Genomic DNA, 19,076 nt, shown 5'->3' with positions numbered 1-19,076 from the left:
TTTGTGAACCCTTGGCAGCAACATTTCTGTTTATCGTTGTCCTTCCAACCAGTGGCATGATTAGAATGACAGACTAGTCAAACTTTGTATACTATGTAATACGCTGCAATTAAAAGGAATCAGTGGTGTTTGTTGGGGGTGGGGGCTTCTCAAAACACTTAAAATCCTTCTAACCTGCTAACAGATAAGAAAACATTGTATTTTGGGGCTGCAACAATTAATCGATGAATTAATCAACAAATATTTTGGTTTTTAATATTTTAAGTTTTTTTATTTATTATGAAATGTAAATACCCTCTGATTTCAGCCTCTCTAGGGGTGTCAAAAGTGCGGCCCAGGGGCCATTTCATGCCCATGGTTGTAACTGGCCCTTAAAAACATGTTAACAAGACAACTACAACAAAATGTAATCTAATGATAAAAATATATAATTTGATCTGAAACATGGCATAATATCGGGAGTAAAAATGTCATTTTACTTGCAAAAAGTCAAAATATTAATTTTTAAAAAGGCATTTTTAAAGTCATAATGAGAAACAAAGAAAACAAAATAAAGTGATAATTTTTGAAAAATTAGCTTGGGAAAAATAATATCATAATATCATAATATCGTGGAAATAAAGTCAAAATATTACAAGAACAAAATTTACAAGTTGAAAATTGCAAAAAAAAAAAATAAACTGCAAAAATTGAAAAACACGAGTAATTTTACAAAAATAAAGTAAAAATACTATGACAAAAAACGTTTAATTATGTGGAAAAATAATGCCATTTTAGCAGAGAGTAAAAATTCATTCATTCGTTCGTTTTCTACCGCTTATCCTCACGAGGGTCATGGGGGTGCTGGAGCCTATCCCAGCTGTCTTCGGGCGAGAGGTGGGATACACCCTGGACTGGTGGCCAATCACAGGGCCAGAGTCAAGATATTTAAGAAAAAATTTTAAGCATAATATTATGAGAAACACACAAAACAAAATCAAATTGTAAATTCAGGAAATTAGGATGGGGAAAAGTTATAATCTTCTTTTTTCTCTTTGGGCTTTTCCCTTCAGGGGTCGCCACAACAGTCAATCTCCTCCATCCAACCCTGTCTTCTGCATCATCTCTCTCACACCAACTACCCTCATGTCCTCCTTCACTACATCCATAAACCTCCTCTTTGGTCTTCCTCTACGCCTCCTACCTGGCAGCATCCTTCTACCAATATATTCACTATCTCTCCTCAGTCCAACCTAAAGGACATTATCTCCAAGGCCTCTAACATGTAATGTCCCTCTGATGTACTCCTTCCTGATCCTATCCATCCTGGTCACTCCCAATGAGAACCTCAGCATCTTCATCTTATGATATTTTGGTAATTTACGATTTACTGATTATTTAAGAACAGGCCTCGGCAACCTTTACTATCAAAAAACAGCAAAACATTACCTAAATTCTACCTTTTACAACAACAAAATTCCACTGAGCATGTTTTAACTCTGTAAGCCTTTTTCAGTGGTTTGCATATCTATGTAAAATTAAAAGAAAACTTTAATATCAACAAAAAGTCCATTCGAGTTCATATTTCTGCATATAAGTGCAATTTCTCTTCCTAAAGATCCAATGTTCAGTCCAGCGTCATTTTTTTCCTAAATCTGACGACTTTCCAAACCCTCTTAGTGACGTATTTTCTCAAAAGTGACTAGCGACAAATGTAAGGTCTCCTTTCTTGACATCATTGCTGACCCCTAATTTAAAAAGACAGTTGAAATATTCATTCATTCATTCATTCATTTTCTACCGCTTTTCCTCACAAGGGTGGCGGGGGTGCTGGAGCCTATCCCAGCTGTCTTCGGGCGAGAGGCAGGGTACACCCTGGACTGGTCGCCAGCCAATCACAGGGCACGTATAGACAAACAACCATTCACACTCACATTCATACTTATGGACAATTTGGAGTCGCCAATTAACCTAGCATGTTTTTGGAATGTGGGAGGAAACCGGAGTACCCGGAGAAAACCCACGCATGCACGGGGAGAACATGCAAACTCCACACAGAGATGGCCGAGGGTGGAATTAAACCCTGGTTCTCCTAGCTGTGAGGTCTGTGCGCTAACCACTAGACCGCTGTGCCGCCCAGTTGAAATATTGTATACACAAAAAATATATCGGGTTAATCGACTAAGAAAATAGTCATGAGTTGCAGCCTGAATGTCCAACAAAAGTATATTTTACCCTACCAGAAGAGAGCTCTGCTCCTTTGCCAGGAGATCCATTTTTGTGAGTGTGATTGCAGAAGTTTACTTAAGGGAATGAGAGTCTGTTGCTGAGACTGCACACGCTGGTTGGTATCACTCACATTCCTATTGCGGCAAATGTCCGTGACCCCTCCCAATTAAACTGGCTCGTGGTCACCAAGCTGTTTTTCATCTGCACGGTTGTGTGTGGCAAAGTTCGATGAGGCAAGTGAATGTCAAAAATATATTCACTCTTATTGTTTTTGTTTTCTTAGCTTTCCTTTTCCACCTGGCATAACCTCCTTCTTAGTCGAGACCCCTCCTGAGGCCTCTGACACATGGAAATGTGAGACGATGTGGAAGTCCACCACACTGAGTCATCACACACACTGCAGGTTGCTGCAAACAGAGCGAGGTAATGTCATATATACTGTACAGTTACTGTACAGTTACTGTATACTGTACAGTCCACATATACTGCAGTCAATATACAGACATATACAGTCAATTGATTCAAATATTTGTGCATGCATGGGTTTTCTCCGGGTACTCCGGTTTCCTCCCACATTCCAAAAACATGCTAGGTTAATTGGCTACTCCAAATTGTCCATAGGTATGAATGTGAGTGTGAATGGTTGTTTGTCTATATGTGCCCTGTGATTGGCTGGCCACCAGTCCAGGGTGTACCCCACCTCTCGCCCCAAAACAGCTGGGATAGGCTCCAGCATACCCTGGTGAGGATAAGCAGCATAGAAAATGGATGGACAATCAGCAAGCATATTTTTGTACTACTATTATTCTTTATTATTAGCATATTAGCTTTTAAAGTTGCCTACAATGGTTCAGCAAATACAAAATGTGAGCGTGTCTCCCACTGACACACCGATAACAGTGTCAGCTCAAAATAAGATTTGTTTACTTATGATGCTGCTTTAACTTGTGATGTTTATGAATAGAAAAGTCTATTTAGGAACTCTGAGAAATGATTATTATTAAATATTTGCCACAATGAACCTTTCCTTCATGAAGTGTACAAATGAAAATACCTAAAACACATTGGGCTCTAATTTTGTAGACCAGCTACAGGCACTGTGCCGGCGCAGCGCAGTCCGGCGCAGCGCAGCCTGGCGCACCCATGCCTCCGTACCTCCACCAGCACAAGTGGCAAAGAGGGAGGAGAGAAACCGTGAGAGGGTTTAACAACAGCCGAGTGGAATCTTAACCTTTCAAATGAACGCCTCTCATTGCCTTTCATGCGCAGAGGCCACCATGCACGTCACCACGTACGCCACCTCATGGGACACATCATCTGTTCCTGACAGTTACATTAAAAAGCATCAGGCTAATCTAAGCATCTTGCTTGTTTTTTCACCAGCATTCCTGCTCTACGTTGCCAAATAGGAGAACCTTTGATGGTATATTTGTGGTATCTCCTCCTCGAGAAAAAAAGAACAGTAAAAAAATATATCTTACAGCCACATTTTAACAACCAACTTTATATTAATCATTGTTTTTTTGTTGTTGATTAGTAGTTGTCTGATTGGTCACTGTTTCCACAAAGTCCGCGCTGCATGTTGGCTCATTTGCATTTGCACCAGTGATTGGATGATTACTGAGAGGAGGGGAGGGAGGGGCGATCTGGGCTATGAAAAAGCAAAGAGCACAGCCACGGAGACGAGCGATGAGTGGATTTGTCTGCTGCTTTTTCTGGCTGAGTTTTCAGGTCTAAAATGTTGATGTTGGGGGGAACGCATTTAGTTAGGGGGTCGTTGCCACCCCCCCCCCCTGCATGCCCCAGCGTAGAGCCAGCCCAGATTGGCATCATGCTTTCAGCTGCCGTCAGGTTGAGTTTCCACTATGGTTGACATACTGGTTCAGACGGTTCTATGAAATAGTGGTTGCTGGTTGCATTGAAATGTGCCTGACACTCTGAATAACCTGCCTGTGAGGTTTTGGTGATGTGTCTACACTGTGCGCAGTCCGATCCCCCCATTGTGCGGCCAAAATGATAACTACTCGGTCACCGTGCGGCCGTCTACTATTTAAATTAATTTATTTAAACCTTAATTCGCAGCTACAAAAAATCTATTTGAATAATATATTGTAAACTCCAAAGACCCGTCTCAATAGACAAGGTCAAATCTGTCCATGAAAATTTCTAACTATTTACAGACAATTATACAACTTCAACAAAACACCACACAAAAAAAAGATTGGTTTGTTAAATTAAAATTGACCATCACTTCATCAATATGAAATTATTTTTATATTTTCAAATAATAATTACATCCCAACTTGCCTCCAGCCTCCATCTTTTATCTTGTTGTTAAGAGTACTTTTTTAAGTTATGACAAAACATTCTTCCATCACACATTCTGACACGCTGTAGTGTAAGTCCGAATGAGGCTTGAATGTAATTTAATGAAATTAACTCATTCAATCCCAGCCATTCTTCAAAAGCAGTCCCTCTCTGTAACGGCCATTTTTGATTTCAACTGATGTTTCAAGGCACACAAAATATTGTGTTCTTGGGCTTTGGAGACAAAAGAAATATTGGACTCTCATCTTTCATTCGAGAAAAACATTAGTTTCTACCTTTTTCCGTTCTTTAGTAATCAACAGTAGAACATAGGTAAGTTTCATCAAAATTTTTCAACACAAAAAGTACATTTGAAGCATCACTCTGACGCCACAACACAAATAAATAAATGGTTGTTTTACATGGAAATAACAATTTCGATTTACAATTTTCTAAACTTCAACCAAACATGCTCTCTTCTATTGTTGTGGAGTTGCATCATCACCTCTTTGTGCTTTTTTTTGGGCAAAACTTTTGGTAGGATGCTGGAGCAAAGTGTTGTAAATAATATGAGTCTAAAGCAGGGGTCGGGAACCTTTTTGGCGAAGAGAGCCTTGAAGGCCAGATATTTTAAAATGTGCATCTGTGAGAGCCATATACATTTTTTTAAACATTGAATACAATAAAATGTGTGCATTTTTATGTAAGACCAACAGTTTTAGATATAATGGGCTCTAATTACGTAGACCAGGCACACTACCCCACGCCAATGGGGTGTGGCCAGCACACTTTCGTGAGCAGTGCAGTGTCCAACAATAAATCAAATACTTGTTGCCATTAATACAACTTCTGCTGCTGCATAGTTTTGCACCGTACTCCGTAGACGTATTTCATTCTTTTGGCCATCTTCGTCAGAAGGCTTGGTTCTGCAGCTTTAGCTATTTGACTAAAGGAGGAAAGTTTACATTTACATGTTTTTTTGACATCTCAATGACCGAGGTAGACTACAGCATTACCCAGTAATAATCGAGTTTTGGTGTTTGACCTGGAAAATATCATCAGGAAAGATAGATATGGTTGGCCGTATTGCAGCAGAATATAGATGGACGAATTAAAATGCATAAGAAAGTTGTTGATTTTGAATAATATTTTTCATTTCTGTGATGTTTACTTTAAAATGTTAGCAAAAATACATTTTTATTGTGGTAAGAAATGCTTGAGAGCCAGATACAGTCATCAAAAGAGCCCTACCTGGCTCCCGAGCCATAGGTTCCCTACCTCTGGTCTAAAGGCTTGCTATTTCATGTCTCCATGTCTCTAATAATCGTAAAAATTGTATTTAGAATGTCATAAACAGGATTTTTGTGCTCTAACTTGGAAAATTTTCAATTTATTAATATTAAATCGTACTCCTAAATTCACTTATTGCAGTCACCAACTGGATGATGGAACCAATTGACCGCTATAAACGGGGGACAAGTATATAAGTTTCACTTTTTGCAACCATGGTGTGTTCAAGGGCTGCCGAACAAAGTGTGAAATCTGATTAACATGGACATTTTACCTGTATTATCCACTGTCTTTGCAGTATTGCCATTATCTAGCACCAATTTTCCATTTGAATAGCTGCACTCTAAAGAGGGACTAGTTTAGCTCAAGTCCAAACAACATGTACAAGAGATCTTATTACAATTCCTATTAGTCTTCTGGAGGGGCTTGCTGCAAAAAAAAAATTAAAAAGTAATTACATTGTCCCATAAAAAATGAATTCTATCTCATTATTCTAATTGGCATTGGATGGCTTGTTTCATTCAGTGTGATTTTGCTGGTTTAAAGGGTCATTGCAAATCTCATTTTGATATTAATAATTTAATTCAAGGATATTATAAATGCAAAATGGCCTGAAGATGTCCCATGGGTGCACTTTTTAACAAGCTCCAGATCCTAAAATATTAAGCCTTTTACTCTCAAACACGTGTGATAATGTGTGTCAAGTGGCCTTTTTATTTATTTAATTTTTCTTTTCTTCGGACATTGCAGAGATCCCACAAAACACAAGTCGTGGAATGTGCTTTAAGACGTAAGTCAAAGTGATGAAGACGTATAATAGAGTACAAATAATAGGCAGCCAGACGGTACAAATGTGTATGATTGAAAATAATCGATTCAATAAAATGTTATGCTGTATTTGTATTATTCTTTACATAACCAATGCACAAATATATTGTGTCTTTTAATCTCACATGGACCGGGCGCCATACTCGAACCTCAGAACACGCACTGCAGCTCTAGGGCACCGGGATCCATGGTAATCCTCATTTTGCGGTAAGAATGCCCATCTCTGCCGTGAGGCATAGAGCACCAAACCAACCCAAGGCAGGTGAGGGTGGAAAAGGACACCAGTAATCTGACATCGCACACAGAATAAAATGACAGAATTCACTTGCTGGTGTAATGGTACAGCTGCCACCATTTAAGGGTTTTTTTTTTTGATAATGGATTATATTTTATTTATTGTGGTTTTAGTAATTTAACTTCAGGTAAAAAAAAAATAAAAACAGAGGATAAACATTACAGGTAATTTGAAGCCTTCTGGACAAAAATATTATAGTCAAATTAGAGAAAAATTTATTCATTATGACAGAAATTAGTCAAAGTGAGGCTGGCAAACCAGAAGAACATTTTATCTGTCAAACCACAGCTGCAAAAATTAATTGATAATGAATCAATGATCCTATTTATCAACAACTATTTTGGTATTTGAGTTATTGAAAAATTTAAATAAGCTCTGATTTCAGATGTTAAAATAACAGAATAGTATGTTACTGTTAAAATAAAACTATTAATAATGTGTTTGGTTGAAATTGATTTGGTCCATCTAGGATTGCTTGGTTAATCAAAACAACAAGCCGCAAATTAGTCGACAAAAAAAAATATTCGGTATTTGCAACCGTGTAGTCAATGTTTTCATTTTTCAGAATGTTTCAAAAAATTGGGGAAAATGAGAGGGAAAAAAAATGATAGTTTTCCCCCCAGAATTTCCAACAGCACAAGCTTGTAGATTGTGTATAAAGATTACATAAAATACTTACTTACATTTACTAGCATTACCATGGCTTTCCAAATCAGCATAAGAGAGTCAGGCGACCACGTCTAACCTGATACTGTCACAATGTTTTAAGGCATTTAGAGCCCTCTCTGACATCACCAGGTTTTTGCATCTCCATCACTCATCTTTAGAGCACACATTGTTCCCTTTTGGTATTGTTTGCACACACTGTGTGCTGACATTGCAGCCACAGGCTCTCGTCATACTTGGTAGTGTGGAAGAGTAAGCAAAGAAAAGCTTTCGATCGTCTGCTGTATGTTTGGAACATATTCTGTTTTCCAAGGTTTTACCTCTGAATGGCTAAAATGTCTCAACAGTAATGGTACACGAGCCCATATTAAAAGCTATTGCAACACATTACAGTCTATTATAGGAGTGTATTACTTATTTATTTATTCGTAAATTGAGAAATCTCCCCAAACCTGGCTTAACTGTATATGTGTTATTATCCGTCTGTGTTTATGGCAGAATGACGATTGAAAGAAACATGAAGAAAACCAATCTATATGTCAGGCTTCTTTTGACTCAACCATCCATTTGGCCTCCTGACATCTTTCAGTGCTCCTCTTCAGTGCACCCATGCAATTTACTGCAATGAGTTTGTCAGAGGATACACTGCAATACACTATATACAGTATAAAGTCATGGCCCAAAAGTTTTGAGAATGAATTTCACAAAGACTGCTGCCTCTGTTTCTAGGGTAGCTATTTGCATATATTCCAGAATGTTGTGAAGAGTGAGAAGATGAATGGTAATAAATTACAAAGTCCCTCTTTGTAAAAAAAAAAATGAAGTTAATCAAAAAAATATATTTCCAATGCATTTCAGCCCTGCCACAAAAGGATCATCTCATTTTGGTTTTTGTAAAATGACTCTTTTCTTGTACACTGAATATGACTTTTCTTCTGGTATACTGTAATCAAAATTAAGAGGGCTACGTGACTTTTGGAGGCCAATGTGACCTGATTGTTACACAAGATGTGTTTGGATTCCAAGATGTTCTGCCAAAGTAAGTTAGTTAGGTCCAGTCAGAAGGCATTTCCAGATAAGGACTGAATCCACGTTGTTGCTATTGTTCATGGGGTCTATAGTATAAGGAATGGTAGCAGGCAGGTGTATGCACTTTGAGGTGAACACTTTTGAAAAATGGCCTGGTGGTTCCTGGAAAAGGGATAGCGATTGGACTGCTGAGGTCTGGGACAAAGTCATTTTCTCTGAAGAATTCCCTTTATGATTGTTTTGGGCATCCACAAAAAGGCTTGTCCTGAAAAGGTGAGTGCTGCCATCAGTTGTGTGTCATGTCGACAGTGAACCATCCTGCAAACATTCACTGCAACTTCACCCTACAGTCCAAAAACTGTTTGGAGATAAACTATGCCTTTTCCAAAGGCAAAAGTGATAACTAACTGGTTTGGGGAACAACATAGTAGCATCTGACACTTGTGTCATTCTCAAAGCATTTGGCCATGACTACAAAGGAACACACTAGTTTGTTTGGTGGTATGTACCCACTCTCATCAATACATATACTTTTTTTCTGAATAATGTTCGAATCGCTATTTCATGAATGCCACATTAAACATGTTTCAAGTCAGCGCCAAAATATTCCCTTAGCTTCAAGTCTGCCAAATAACCACAAAGAAAAACCTGTGAGTTCATTTTCATCTTCTCCTGCAGTCTCTCTTTGCTAGAAATGATCAAAAAAATATTTCCAATGCATTTCAGCCCTGCCACAAAAGGATCACCTGATATTTTTTTTTTAAAATGACTCTTTTCTTTTACACTGAATATGACTTTTCTTCTGGTATACTGTAATTGTGACTTTTGGAGGCCAATGTGACCTGATTGTTACACAAGATGTGTTTGGATTCCAAGATGTTCTGCCAAAGTAAGTTGGTTAGGTCCAGTCAGAAGGCATTTCCAGATAAGGACTGAATCCACTTCATTGCTATTGTTTATGAGGTCTATATAAGTGCTGTATTAAATAAACACGATAACCCTTTTCCTACAACTGCAGTGGTGGTTCATGTTGCATTGTTTGCCAACATGGTTAGCACGTAGCCACACAGCTAGAAGACCTGAGTTTGACCTGGGTTGGTTAAGGTGCATCGTACAAACAGCAATATCCTGCATCAGTTTGCATGTTGTCCGGGTACTCCGGTTCCCTCCCCCATTCCAAAAACATGCTAGGTTAATTGGTGACTCCAAATTGTCCATAGGTATGAATGTGAGTGTGAATGGTTGTTTGTCTATAACCACAAAGAAAAACCTGTGAGTTCATCTTCATCTTCTCCCCGCAGTCTCTCTTTGCTAGAAATGAGAGTCGAGATTCAATGAGCTTCTCAAGCACCTGCTACCTCACATTTCACACTTTTTCTTCAATCAGCCTGATGGAGATTTCGATAAACGCTTCCATCAGCATTTCTGCAACCGCAGTTTTCCACCACGGAATTCTCCATTGAAATATACAAACCAGTGAAATGGGATCAAAACAAAAGGAGTTATGGCATCTTCCCACACGGCAACGCCGAGGACAGAAGTCATGACTAACTTTGAGAAGGTAGCCAGAATTCTAAACACTCCTACACACACACACACACACACACACTATGAAGACATTCAAAACAATACAGAGAAAGATGTGTTGTCGATTTCAATGAATCATTTGGGATAGGTATGTGTGAGTCTTATTCAAAAGACCATCAGTGTTTTTTATCTCGACTTGGACTGGATTACTCACGTCGACATAGGCGGTAGTCGACACAGCCGAAATCCAAACCGAAACCATTTACTTATGACTAAGCTGTAATAACCGACATCACCTTACCATCAACTGCATGGAGTCTACTATTCCATATGCAAGTGGCCCATTTTTGGCTCCTTAGTCTCCTGTTTGTTAAGTTTACAATAAATAAATTAGCATGCGTTGCTTAAAGCTGTGGGCATCCTGTGTCCCTGGAAAGCCTGCATGCAAGATGTACGCAATATGATGTAAAAAAAAATAGCGGTGTACACCAATGACAAATGTCATAGTGAGGATAGATGACGGACTGACGTTGATCTTTTTCTTTAACGCCATGCATTCGACCCACATAACCTTAGAGATACAACAACAAGGAACTTTCCCAATGCTAACATGTCAGTAATTATGTCTTATTGTTGCTTAGCGTGTCTACTATATTAAGTCATGTGAGTGTTATTTCAAGTCTACAGGGCTCTGATAATGTTAAACCCGTGCTTAGAAGGTCATAAACGGTTTTTCTATGCTCTAACTTTGGAAATATTCAATTCATTAATATTGAATAATACTTCGCCGAAATTCACTAATCAATCAATTCCAATAAATGAGGATCGACTGTATTGTGTATGATTCTGATTGAGAAGAAGAAGAGTTGCCGAGACGCATTGAAGTGTGGAGTGTGTCTCGTTATAAGTAGACACCATTCATTCATTCATTCATTTTCTACCGCTTTTTCCTCACGAGGGGCGTGGGGGGTGCTGGAGCCTATCCCAGCCTCCTTCGGACGAGAGGCAGCGTACACCCTGGACTGGTCGCCAGCCAATCACAGGGCACACATAGACAAACAACCATTCACACTCACATTCATACCTATTAACAATTTGGAGTCGCCAATTAACCTAGCATGTTTTTGGAATGTGGGAGGAAACCGGAGTACCCGGAGAAAACCCACGCATGCACGGGGAGAGGGTGGAATTGAACCCTGGTCTCCTAGCTGTGAGGTCTGTGCGCTAACCACTACACCGCCATGCAGTAGATACCAATAAAAGGCTAATTTGTGACTTGTTGTCATTCGGCCGACATGACAATATTCTACACTGCGCTATTTTTGTGGTATGTGTTGATGTGTAGCTAGTGTGGCCTTGGGAAAAAATACCCTGGTACCCTGACGCCTCACAGAGCCACACCGGACAACAAGCTGACAGCTCGGGGTTTTAGCTTGTCGGCTAGCACTGTTCGATCCCCATGTATGCGCAGGGGGCTTACCAGTCTGATTATAAATGCGCATATCTTTCTCTCTGTGGTTACTAAATGTAAACAAGAAGTATTTATGCAACTTTAGAGGTCCCCTTATTCTGAATATAAGAGGCACCACGGTGGTCTCGTGTCTCGAGGAGGGGAGGGGCAGAGGAGGTCAGAGTTCTCCCAAAGAGAACGAGGGAACAAACTCTGATAAAACGATACGTGAGACAGACTTAAAACCGGTCCATCACCCTTTGAACTCTGTCAGGGGTGAGAAATGGACACATGGAAAGGAGCGATTGCATCTTCCTCCGTTTGTGTGCCTCACCTGTACACACACACACACACACAGTGAGAGAGCAGATTGGATGCTTTGTCCACAAAGAGCATCAATCAATTCAGCGTATTTAATACCAACAACACATTAAGGCACTCAGCGAGAAGGCGCAGCTTCCTGCTTGGGACGAGGCCATCATGCACTTTCTCCTCCCCTTGTTGAAGGCACTCTGCAGCATCCCTTTCTCCTCTTCCGATCCCTTTGTAGAAATAAACAGACAAACTCCCTCCCGCCCTATTCGCCCCCACTTAAAAATATAGCACTGCAAACAACCCAATCTCTTGGGTTCTTCAATGAATTATTCACAGCCCTCGCCAAAAAATTCAGCCTTTTCTTTACAGCGCGAGGAATAATCGCTGCAGTCAGCTCCGAAATGCATGGTGCTATAAATACACCTATAACCCCAGCACACACACTAGCACACTAGCACGCACATCAGCACCAGCTCCATCATCCTCCTCCTCTTCCTCCTCCCAGTGAAAAGCACATCAACTATAAGGACAGTACTGCAGGGTCCCTCTTGTGTGCACTTTGTATGCAAGGGAGGGACACCAGTTATGTCATCGCCTCAACACCATTTATGTGTGCTCACTGATGCAACACGAAGGCTCCTATTCACCGACTTCCTCTCCGGTGGGGGTGGGTGGGTTTATGCACACATGTACCGCACATACTGGTCGGAGCGTCCCAAAACTGCACCCACTTGCCAGATGTGTGTTACATAGATGATGATTATGTCGAAAATATGCAAGGTCGGGTAAGAATTAGACGATTTGGGAGCGTTCCTTTGATGTCTTGGATGTAATAGGGAACTTTCAGGCAACACCATGCCAAAACGGGAATACGTGAAAAAGGTGAGAATGACAGAGGACTATCAGGCTGGACGTTAGTTGCCTCAAAGGGAACAAAGCTTAGTCATGCACCCACCTTGCACAGCTGAAAGTTTTCCGACACAAGTGTCTCTTGCACATCGATCTCTTTGGGGGTTGGCGCTGTGGTGGGGGTCCCAGCCGCGCTGCCGCACGATGGAGATCCCATAGTCCCGCCACCTGGTGAAGAGGTGGTCAACCCGTCCAGCACCTTCCGAAACTTCTTCATGTTTGATGTCTTTATTTCGGTTGAATACGTAAATGTGAAACGTGGCTTTTGGCTGATGCACAATCAAAAGGTCTGCTCCTGCAGATGTATAAGTCTCCTCTGTCTTTAAGTACAATTTAAAAAGTCCAACAGGCACCTCATCCTGGCTGATGTCCTCCGAATAAATGCGTCCGGATCACTCTCCGCCACGCACTCGTCGTCGATGATGCAGATGCGGCTCGCCTCGCCCAAACTTCACACTTTTGAGATCCTAAAGTAGGATCCACATGGCTTGGAGGAACATCCCACACGTCAACAATAGTCACACAGCCACGCAGCCATGCTCCTGTGTGAGTGGAAGGCAAAAACAACTTAGAGCAGCCAGGATCCACTCCTTTAAAAAAAAACACACACACACTTTTCACGCTGCAATGCAGCAAAACAGCAGGATTCCACGCAATCCACGAGGAGGCCCACACAGACACACACACATTGAGAAATGCTGGGTGTTTGCGTGAGGATGGATGTGATTGCTTGTCGCTTCAGCCAAGACACACATACACACACACACACGGACTGGAGCTATCCACGGTACTGAAAAGCCTTGGCGAGCTTGGCCCCTCCCCCTGCACTCACGCTCTCTCTCTCTTTCTCTCTCTCTCTCTCTCACTCTCCTGTATAGCTTGTATTATTTTGTAAATACTGCATGTTAAATGTTTTACAACTAACTTATCAGAGAGCCAATAATACAGTAGATAATAATGAGGTCATGTCAGTTAGCCAGCTGGCTACTAGTGCTTCATGGAGGAGGATGCCGGGTGGTGCCGTGATTCTGCTTGAATGGATGGTTGCAATGACACCATTGTGACTCATGATTTTCTATGCATGTCCCTGAAATGTGGAGAACAGCACCCTCCCCCCCTTGTCCAAATTGTGCATTCTTCATTTCTATTAAATGCAGTCTAAAAACCAAAACATACAATGTTAGTTCCGTTTCCCATCAATGCTTAAGACTCGATGGCCAGCCCTAGTCAGACACAAAACAGAAGGTGATGGAGTGGGACACAAAAGGTGAAGAAATGGCATATCAATGATGACTTTCATTGCAAATCATTGACTCTGTAGTCTCCGACCACCTCCTTCAGTTCCGCCTACAGCTTTACTCTAAACTCCTCCCTCCCTCTTAGTGTGAGTCCCAGTCACCTTACAGAGGAAACTCATTTCAGCTGCTTTTTTTTCGCCATGTCATGACCATGAGTGAAAGTATGAATGTACTAGGTCGACCATCGACACATGGACAGTCAAGTAAACGGACCGCATTACTTCAGATGCCGATCCAACTTTTACAGATTGCAACATTCGTTCATTCATTCATTCATTTTCTACCGCTTTTCCTCACGAGGGCCGCGGGGGTGCTGGAGCCTATCCCAGCTGTCTTTGGGCGAGAGGCGGGGTACACCCTGGACTGGTGGCCAGCCAATCACAGGGCACATTTAGACAAACAACCATTCACACTCACATTCATACCTATGGACAATTTGGAGTGGCCAATTAACCTAGCATGTTTTTGGAATGGGGGAGGAAACCGGAGTACCCGGAGAAAACCCACGCATGCACGGGGAGAACATGCAAACTCTACACAGAGATGGCCGAGGGTGAAATTGAACCCTGGTCTCCTAGCTGTGAGGTCTGTGCGCTGACCACTCGACCGCCGTGCCGCCCCAGATTGCAACAATAAAACAATAATATTCCTGTCAGGTTTTTGTGTCCCCTCTTTTTCCAATATCCAAATCATCAAAACATGAGCCGCACGGTGGACTAGTGGATAACATGTTGGCCACGCAGTCAGGAGATCAGGAATTCTTGGGTTTGGGTAGTGTTTGTGTGGAGTTTGCATGTTCTCCCCGTGCATGCGTGGGTTTTCTGTGGGTACTCTGGTTTTCTCCCACATTCCAAAAACATGCTAGGTTAATTAGCCACTCCAAATTATCCATAGGTATGAATGTGAGTGTGAATGGTTGTTTGTCTATATGTGTCGTGTGATTGGCTGACCACCAGTGCAGGGTGTACCACACCTCTCGCCCAAAGACTGGGATAGGCTCCAGCATACCTGCAACCCTCGTGAGGATAAGCGGTATAGATATCCATGACTCATTTTAACCTCACTATAGCTAAACAATTACTGCCATGGCTTTTCTATTCCACTTACCACAATTCCACAATCCTTGTAAAAGATGGGATAACGTGCCATATACAGTAAATGTCAAAAGAAAGGGAATACTAACGTTTAATGTCACTTGATTGAAGACTTGCTGGCAACAAGGAACACACAATTTTGTGTAATCTTGCTTACAATGCTACCTGCTACATTATTGATTTATTTTATAAGCAATGGTTGTGTAAAACGGGTCATTAAAACCACATTAAAGCTCCTGTTGTATATTTTGTTGAGCTGGTCTGGTTGAGATCTGCAGAGATTATCCGTTGAGTTTAAACACGCAAAGCCTGCGGTCTTGTCTCCACTCGATTCCACTGAATTTTAATATTTGATAGTGTCATGGAAAGGCATGACATAAGACTGGCAATGTGAATGTGAATGTAGCACACCTATTAACCCATCTCACTGCTGCATGGGTCTTTAGGCTGCAAGATCCTAACTAAAAGCCTTGAAGAGCACCCAAAGGAGCTTCAAATACATTTGCAGGGTTTTATACTGTATATAGGGCAGCATTATTGGACATTTTATCTATCTTACTTATTGTGTGGAAATATGGGGTAATAACTATAAAAGCAATCTTCACTCGCTAAATGTACTGCAAAAAAGGTCAGTAAGGATAATTCATAATGCCGCCTACAGAGAACATACTAACTCCTTATTTCTAAAATCACAAATACTTAAACTTGCTGATATAGTTCATCTTCAAACAGCTAAAATAATGCATAAGGCTAAAAATAACCAATTACCTAAAAATGTCATCCAATACTTCTCTACAAGAGAGGAGAAATATGATCTCAGGGAAGAACTACATTTGAAACACTTATATGCTAGGACTAAGTTAAAAAGCTACAGCATTTCAGTATGTGGAATCAAACTATGGAATGGATTGAGTAAGGAAATCAAACAATGCACAACGATGAGCCAATTCAAGAAACAATACAAGCAGTTGATGTTTGCTAAATACAAGGATGAAGAGTCTTGAACCAGTCATGATGTGCTATATATATCACGATATTGACACTTACTATGGTACCCATTATGTCATTGGATGGTCATATCACCTCGTACTTCGGTACAAGGTGCATTATTTAAAAAAAAAAACTTAAACTGTATTATGGAAAGCAGGAAGTGAACAAATGTAACAGTTACTGATTGTAAAAGTACCAAATGGAGGGGTAGAATTTAATAAGCTTTGCTTCTTCCTACTCCTTTTGGACATGTGGAACTGGGAACTGATTATGGGATGCATTCAATTGTAATCTGATGCATGTTCAAATGAAATAAAACCATTACCCATTTTCTTCTTATACTAAACCCTGAGCTATTAAGTAATCTGAAAGACTTATTATGTTGTTCTCAGGTGATATACAGAACAGGGTGTGGTGTAATGTTGCCAATATTGCAATATTCAAGTGGGAATAATTCATTCTAATATCGTGTTTATCTACTAGTGTTTATTCTAATGTGTTGAAACAAAGCTTGACAGGATAAATAAGCTTCAGTGAATTTGCCCCCGTATGGTCGATTAGTCTGGGGTACTTTTTGTGGTGACAGAAACAATCATCATGGTCATATTGGTTGGAGACCATGCTTTAATATTTTAACAGACTGTCGTTAAAGGCATAAAAAAACACATAATAATTCTTGCTTGTCCTCATCCATTAAGGAGGCCACAAACAAATGTCACTTGGGCACTTTCTTTTGAAATGTTGTAAGTGACTTGATGTTATTTTCTAGTCAAGATGAAATACATTCATGTACCTACTTGTAGTTTATTTTGTAGTTTTAATGTGTGGTGCTTTATTTCTGCTTCCGCCCCCTCCACCCTGGTCAAATTGGGGTCCTAAGCAGAATTTTTTGTGGAAGCCCCTTATTGCATCCATCCATTTTCTGTATGGACTGGTGGCCAGCCAATCACAGGGCACATATAGACAAACCATTCCCACTCACATTCATACCTAGGGACAATATAGAGTGGCCAATTAACTAGCATGTTTTTGGAATGTGGGAGGAAACCGGAGTACCCAACATGCAAACTCCACACAGACATGCCGAGGGGCCCCTTATTACAAAATTTATGAGCTTCATGAAAAAAAATCATATCGGTCCGACCTGGGCAGCTTTGGTCACCGCATCTATCGGCACTAACAGACGCATTAAAAGCTACTTTTATACTATTTGACTTGAACCGGCCTTATAGTAAGGGCACGGAGTACTACGAGTACACAGGAAATAAATTGTTCAATATGTTATTTTTAGTGCAAAATAACTGAAGGCAGCAGCTGTACCATTACACCACCAAGAACTCATAGGTGCCTTAATTAATTTATTCTGCTGTGTGCTGACATGGTTCTCTATGCCTCATTCTGTGTTGCCATACGCACAGCACATGTCCTGCGTCTGGAAAGGGGCGTCTGTGGTAATAATAACATGCAAGCTTAACGAAGAAAGAATGGGACAAGCATCGCACATGTAATCAGCGTCATGAAATACTTGGATGAATAAACTAATGAATAAAATGAATTCATCAATCACATTTACTATACAGGAAAGGATACTGATGTGTAAAATAGTCTAAATCTAATCTTTAATCGCAAAGGTATCATAATTAGCTCATTTTAATGCTGCAGGATGGGTGATATTACATAAGAGTTTACATCACCAGCCTCTGCCCTCGGGCAACATTTGATGCTCTCTACACCGAGCGCAGCACACATGCTTTGTGTGTCCTATTCTTCATTTTAGGAGGAGATGATACAAAAAGGCAACGCTGAGAAGTTCACAATGACACTGAAGATGTTGTTCAGCCTTTTTGAATCCGCCTGAATGTACATTACAGCCTGAGATTTACATAATGCATGATGAGTAGGTACAATGCAGAAGAAAGGTGACAGCATGAAGTTGTTCATTGTTCTGTGTGAGTTACATGAACCAATATGGAAGTTTAATGTAAGCTTCACAATCCTGATGTGAAACATGAACACATTTCTTTCCCTTTTCTGTGCATTATAACACAAGAAAACAAGTTAATTTGAGCTAGCTAACAATACACGCTATTGGGACACACCCACTTCAACTATGAAGCCCTATAAAAAAAACAACAACGTTGCATGGTTTGATATCCATGCTGTGATCATGCCTTAATGCATACACTGATAATAACATCTAATAGTTGTAGTATTTTGCTGTATTTTCATGATTTAAAACGTCTTTCCTAGGCGCATCCTTGGGATGGCTGTGTCTTCCAGCACAAGACGTGTGCTCCAGTCCTCAGGTAAAAAAAAAATGCTGACAGTAAACAAGCATCTTGTTGAGTCTTTGTAGCAAAATTGAGAGCTAGGTATCCACTCTTCCTAGCGCTTAGCGAGGCGTCGTGTGAGTCCGCCAGATAAAAATATTTTTTCATGCTAGCTGCTGCAATAATAATAATAATATCACTGTAGCTTGGTTAATACAAGTCAGGTATGTAAATGAAACACTGTTTTTTTCGGATTTTTTTTGTGAGGGCTCTAGCGTCAAATAGGTATTTCCCATGACGCCGGTTGTTAGCTAGCTCATATTAACTTGTTTTCCCATGCTGTTCATGTTTAATATGAGGATTGTGAATAATGGGCAATTTTTTTTTTTAAAGTGCAGTTCTCCTTTAAAAAGAAAAATAATGTCATACGGTAAACAATTTTTGAATACCAATACAGACGAATGTGACGAATGACTAAATGTACAGCAACTTCGTATACTGGTTGAAAAAAATACACACAGTATGAAAGTTATCAAATTAGGACATCTGGTTGTGATTTTCAATAGCATGAATTAAGAAAAATGTGATTGGCTTCTTGCC

General features: G+C 40.4%; 1 protein-coding gene across 13 annotated transcripts in view; it reads right to left on the bottom strand.

The window, feature by feature from the left end:
* Positions 1–13,598, bottom strand: part of stxbp5l (syntaxin binding protein 5L) — a 169,717-nt gene extending 156,119 nt beyond the window's left edge. For all 13 annotated transcript variants that reach the window (XM_058082203.2, XM_058082207.2, XM_058082204.2 and 10 more), the window contains exon 1: positions 12,871–13,598. In XM_058082203.2, coding sequence (XP_057938186.2) covers positions 12,871–13,041 — 171 coding nt within the window. In that variant the 5' untranslated portion in view covers positions 13,042–13,598. The remainder of the gene's footprint in view (positions 1–12,870) is intronic.
* Positions 13,599–19,076: the final 5,478 nt, after the last annotated feature.

This window comes from Doryrhamphus excisus, linkage group LG12 (genome assembly GCF_037039965.1).
Source record: "Doryrhamphus excisus strain RoL-2023G ecotype Guam linkage group LG12, RoL_Dexc_Guam_v1.1, whole genome shotgun sequence".
In the NCBI taxonomy this organism is placed as follows: domain Eukaryota; kingdom Metazoa; phylum Chordata; class Actinopteri; order Syngnathiformes; family Syngnathidae; genus Doryrhamphus; species Doryrhamphus excisus.
This window is presented reverse-complemented; position numbering and strand designations above follow the sequence as displayed.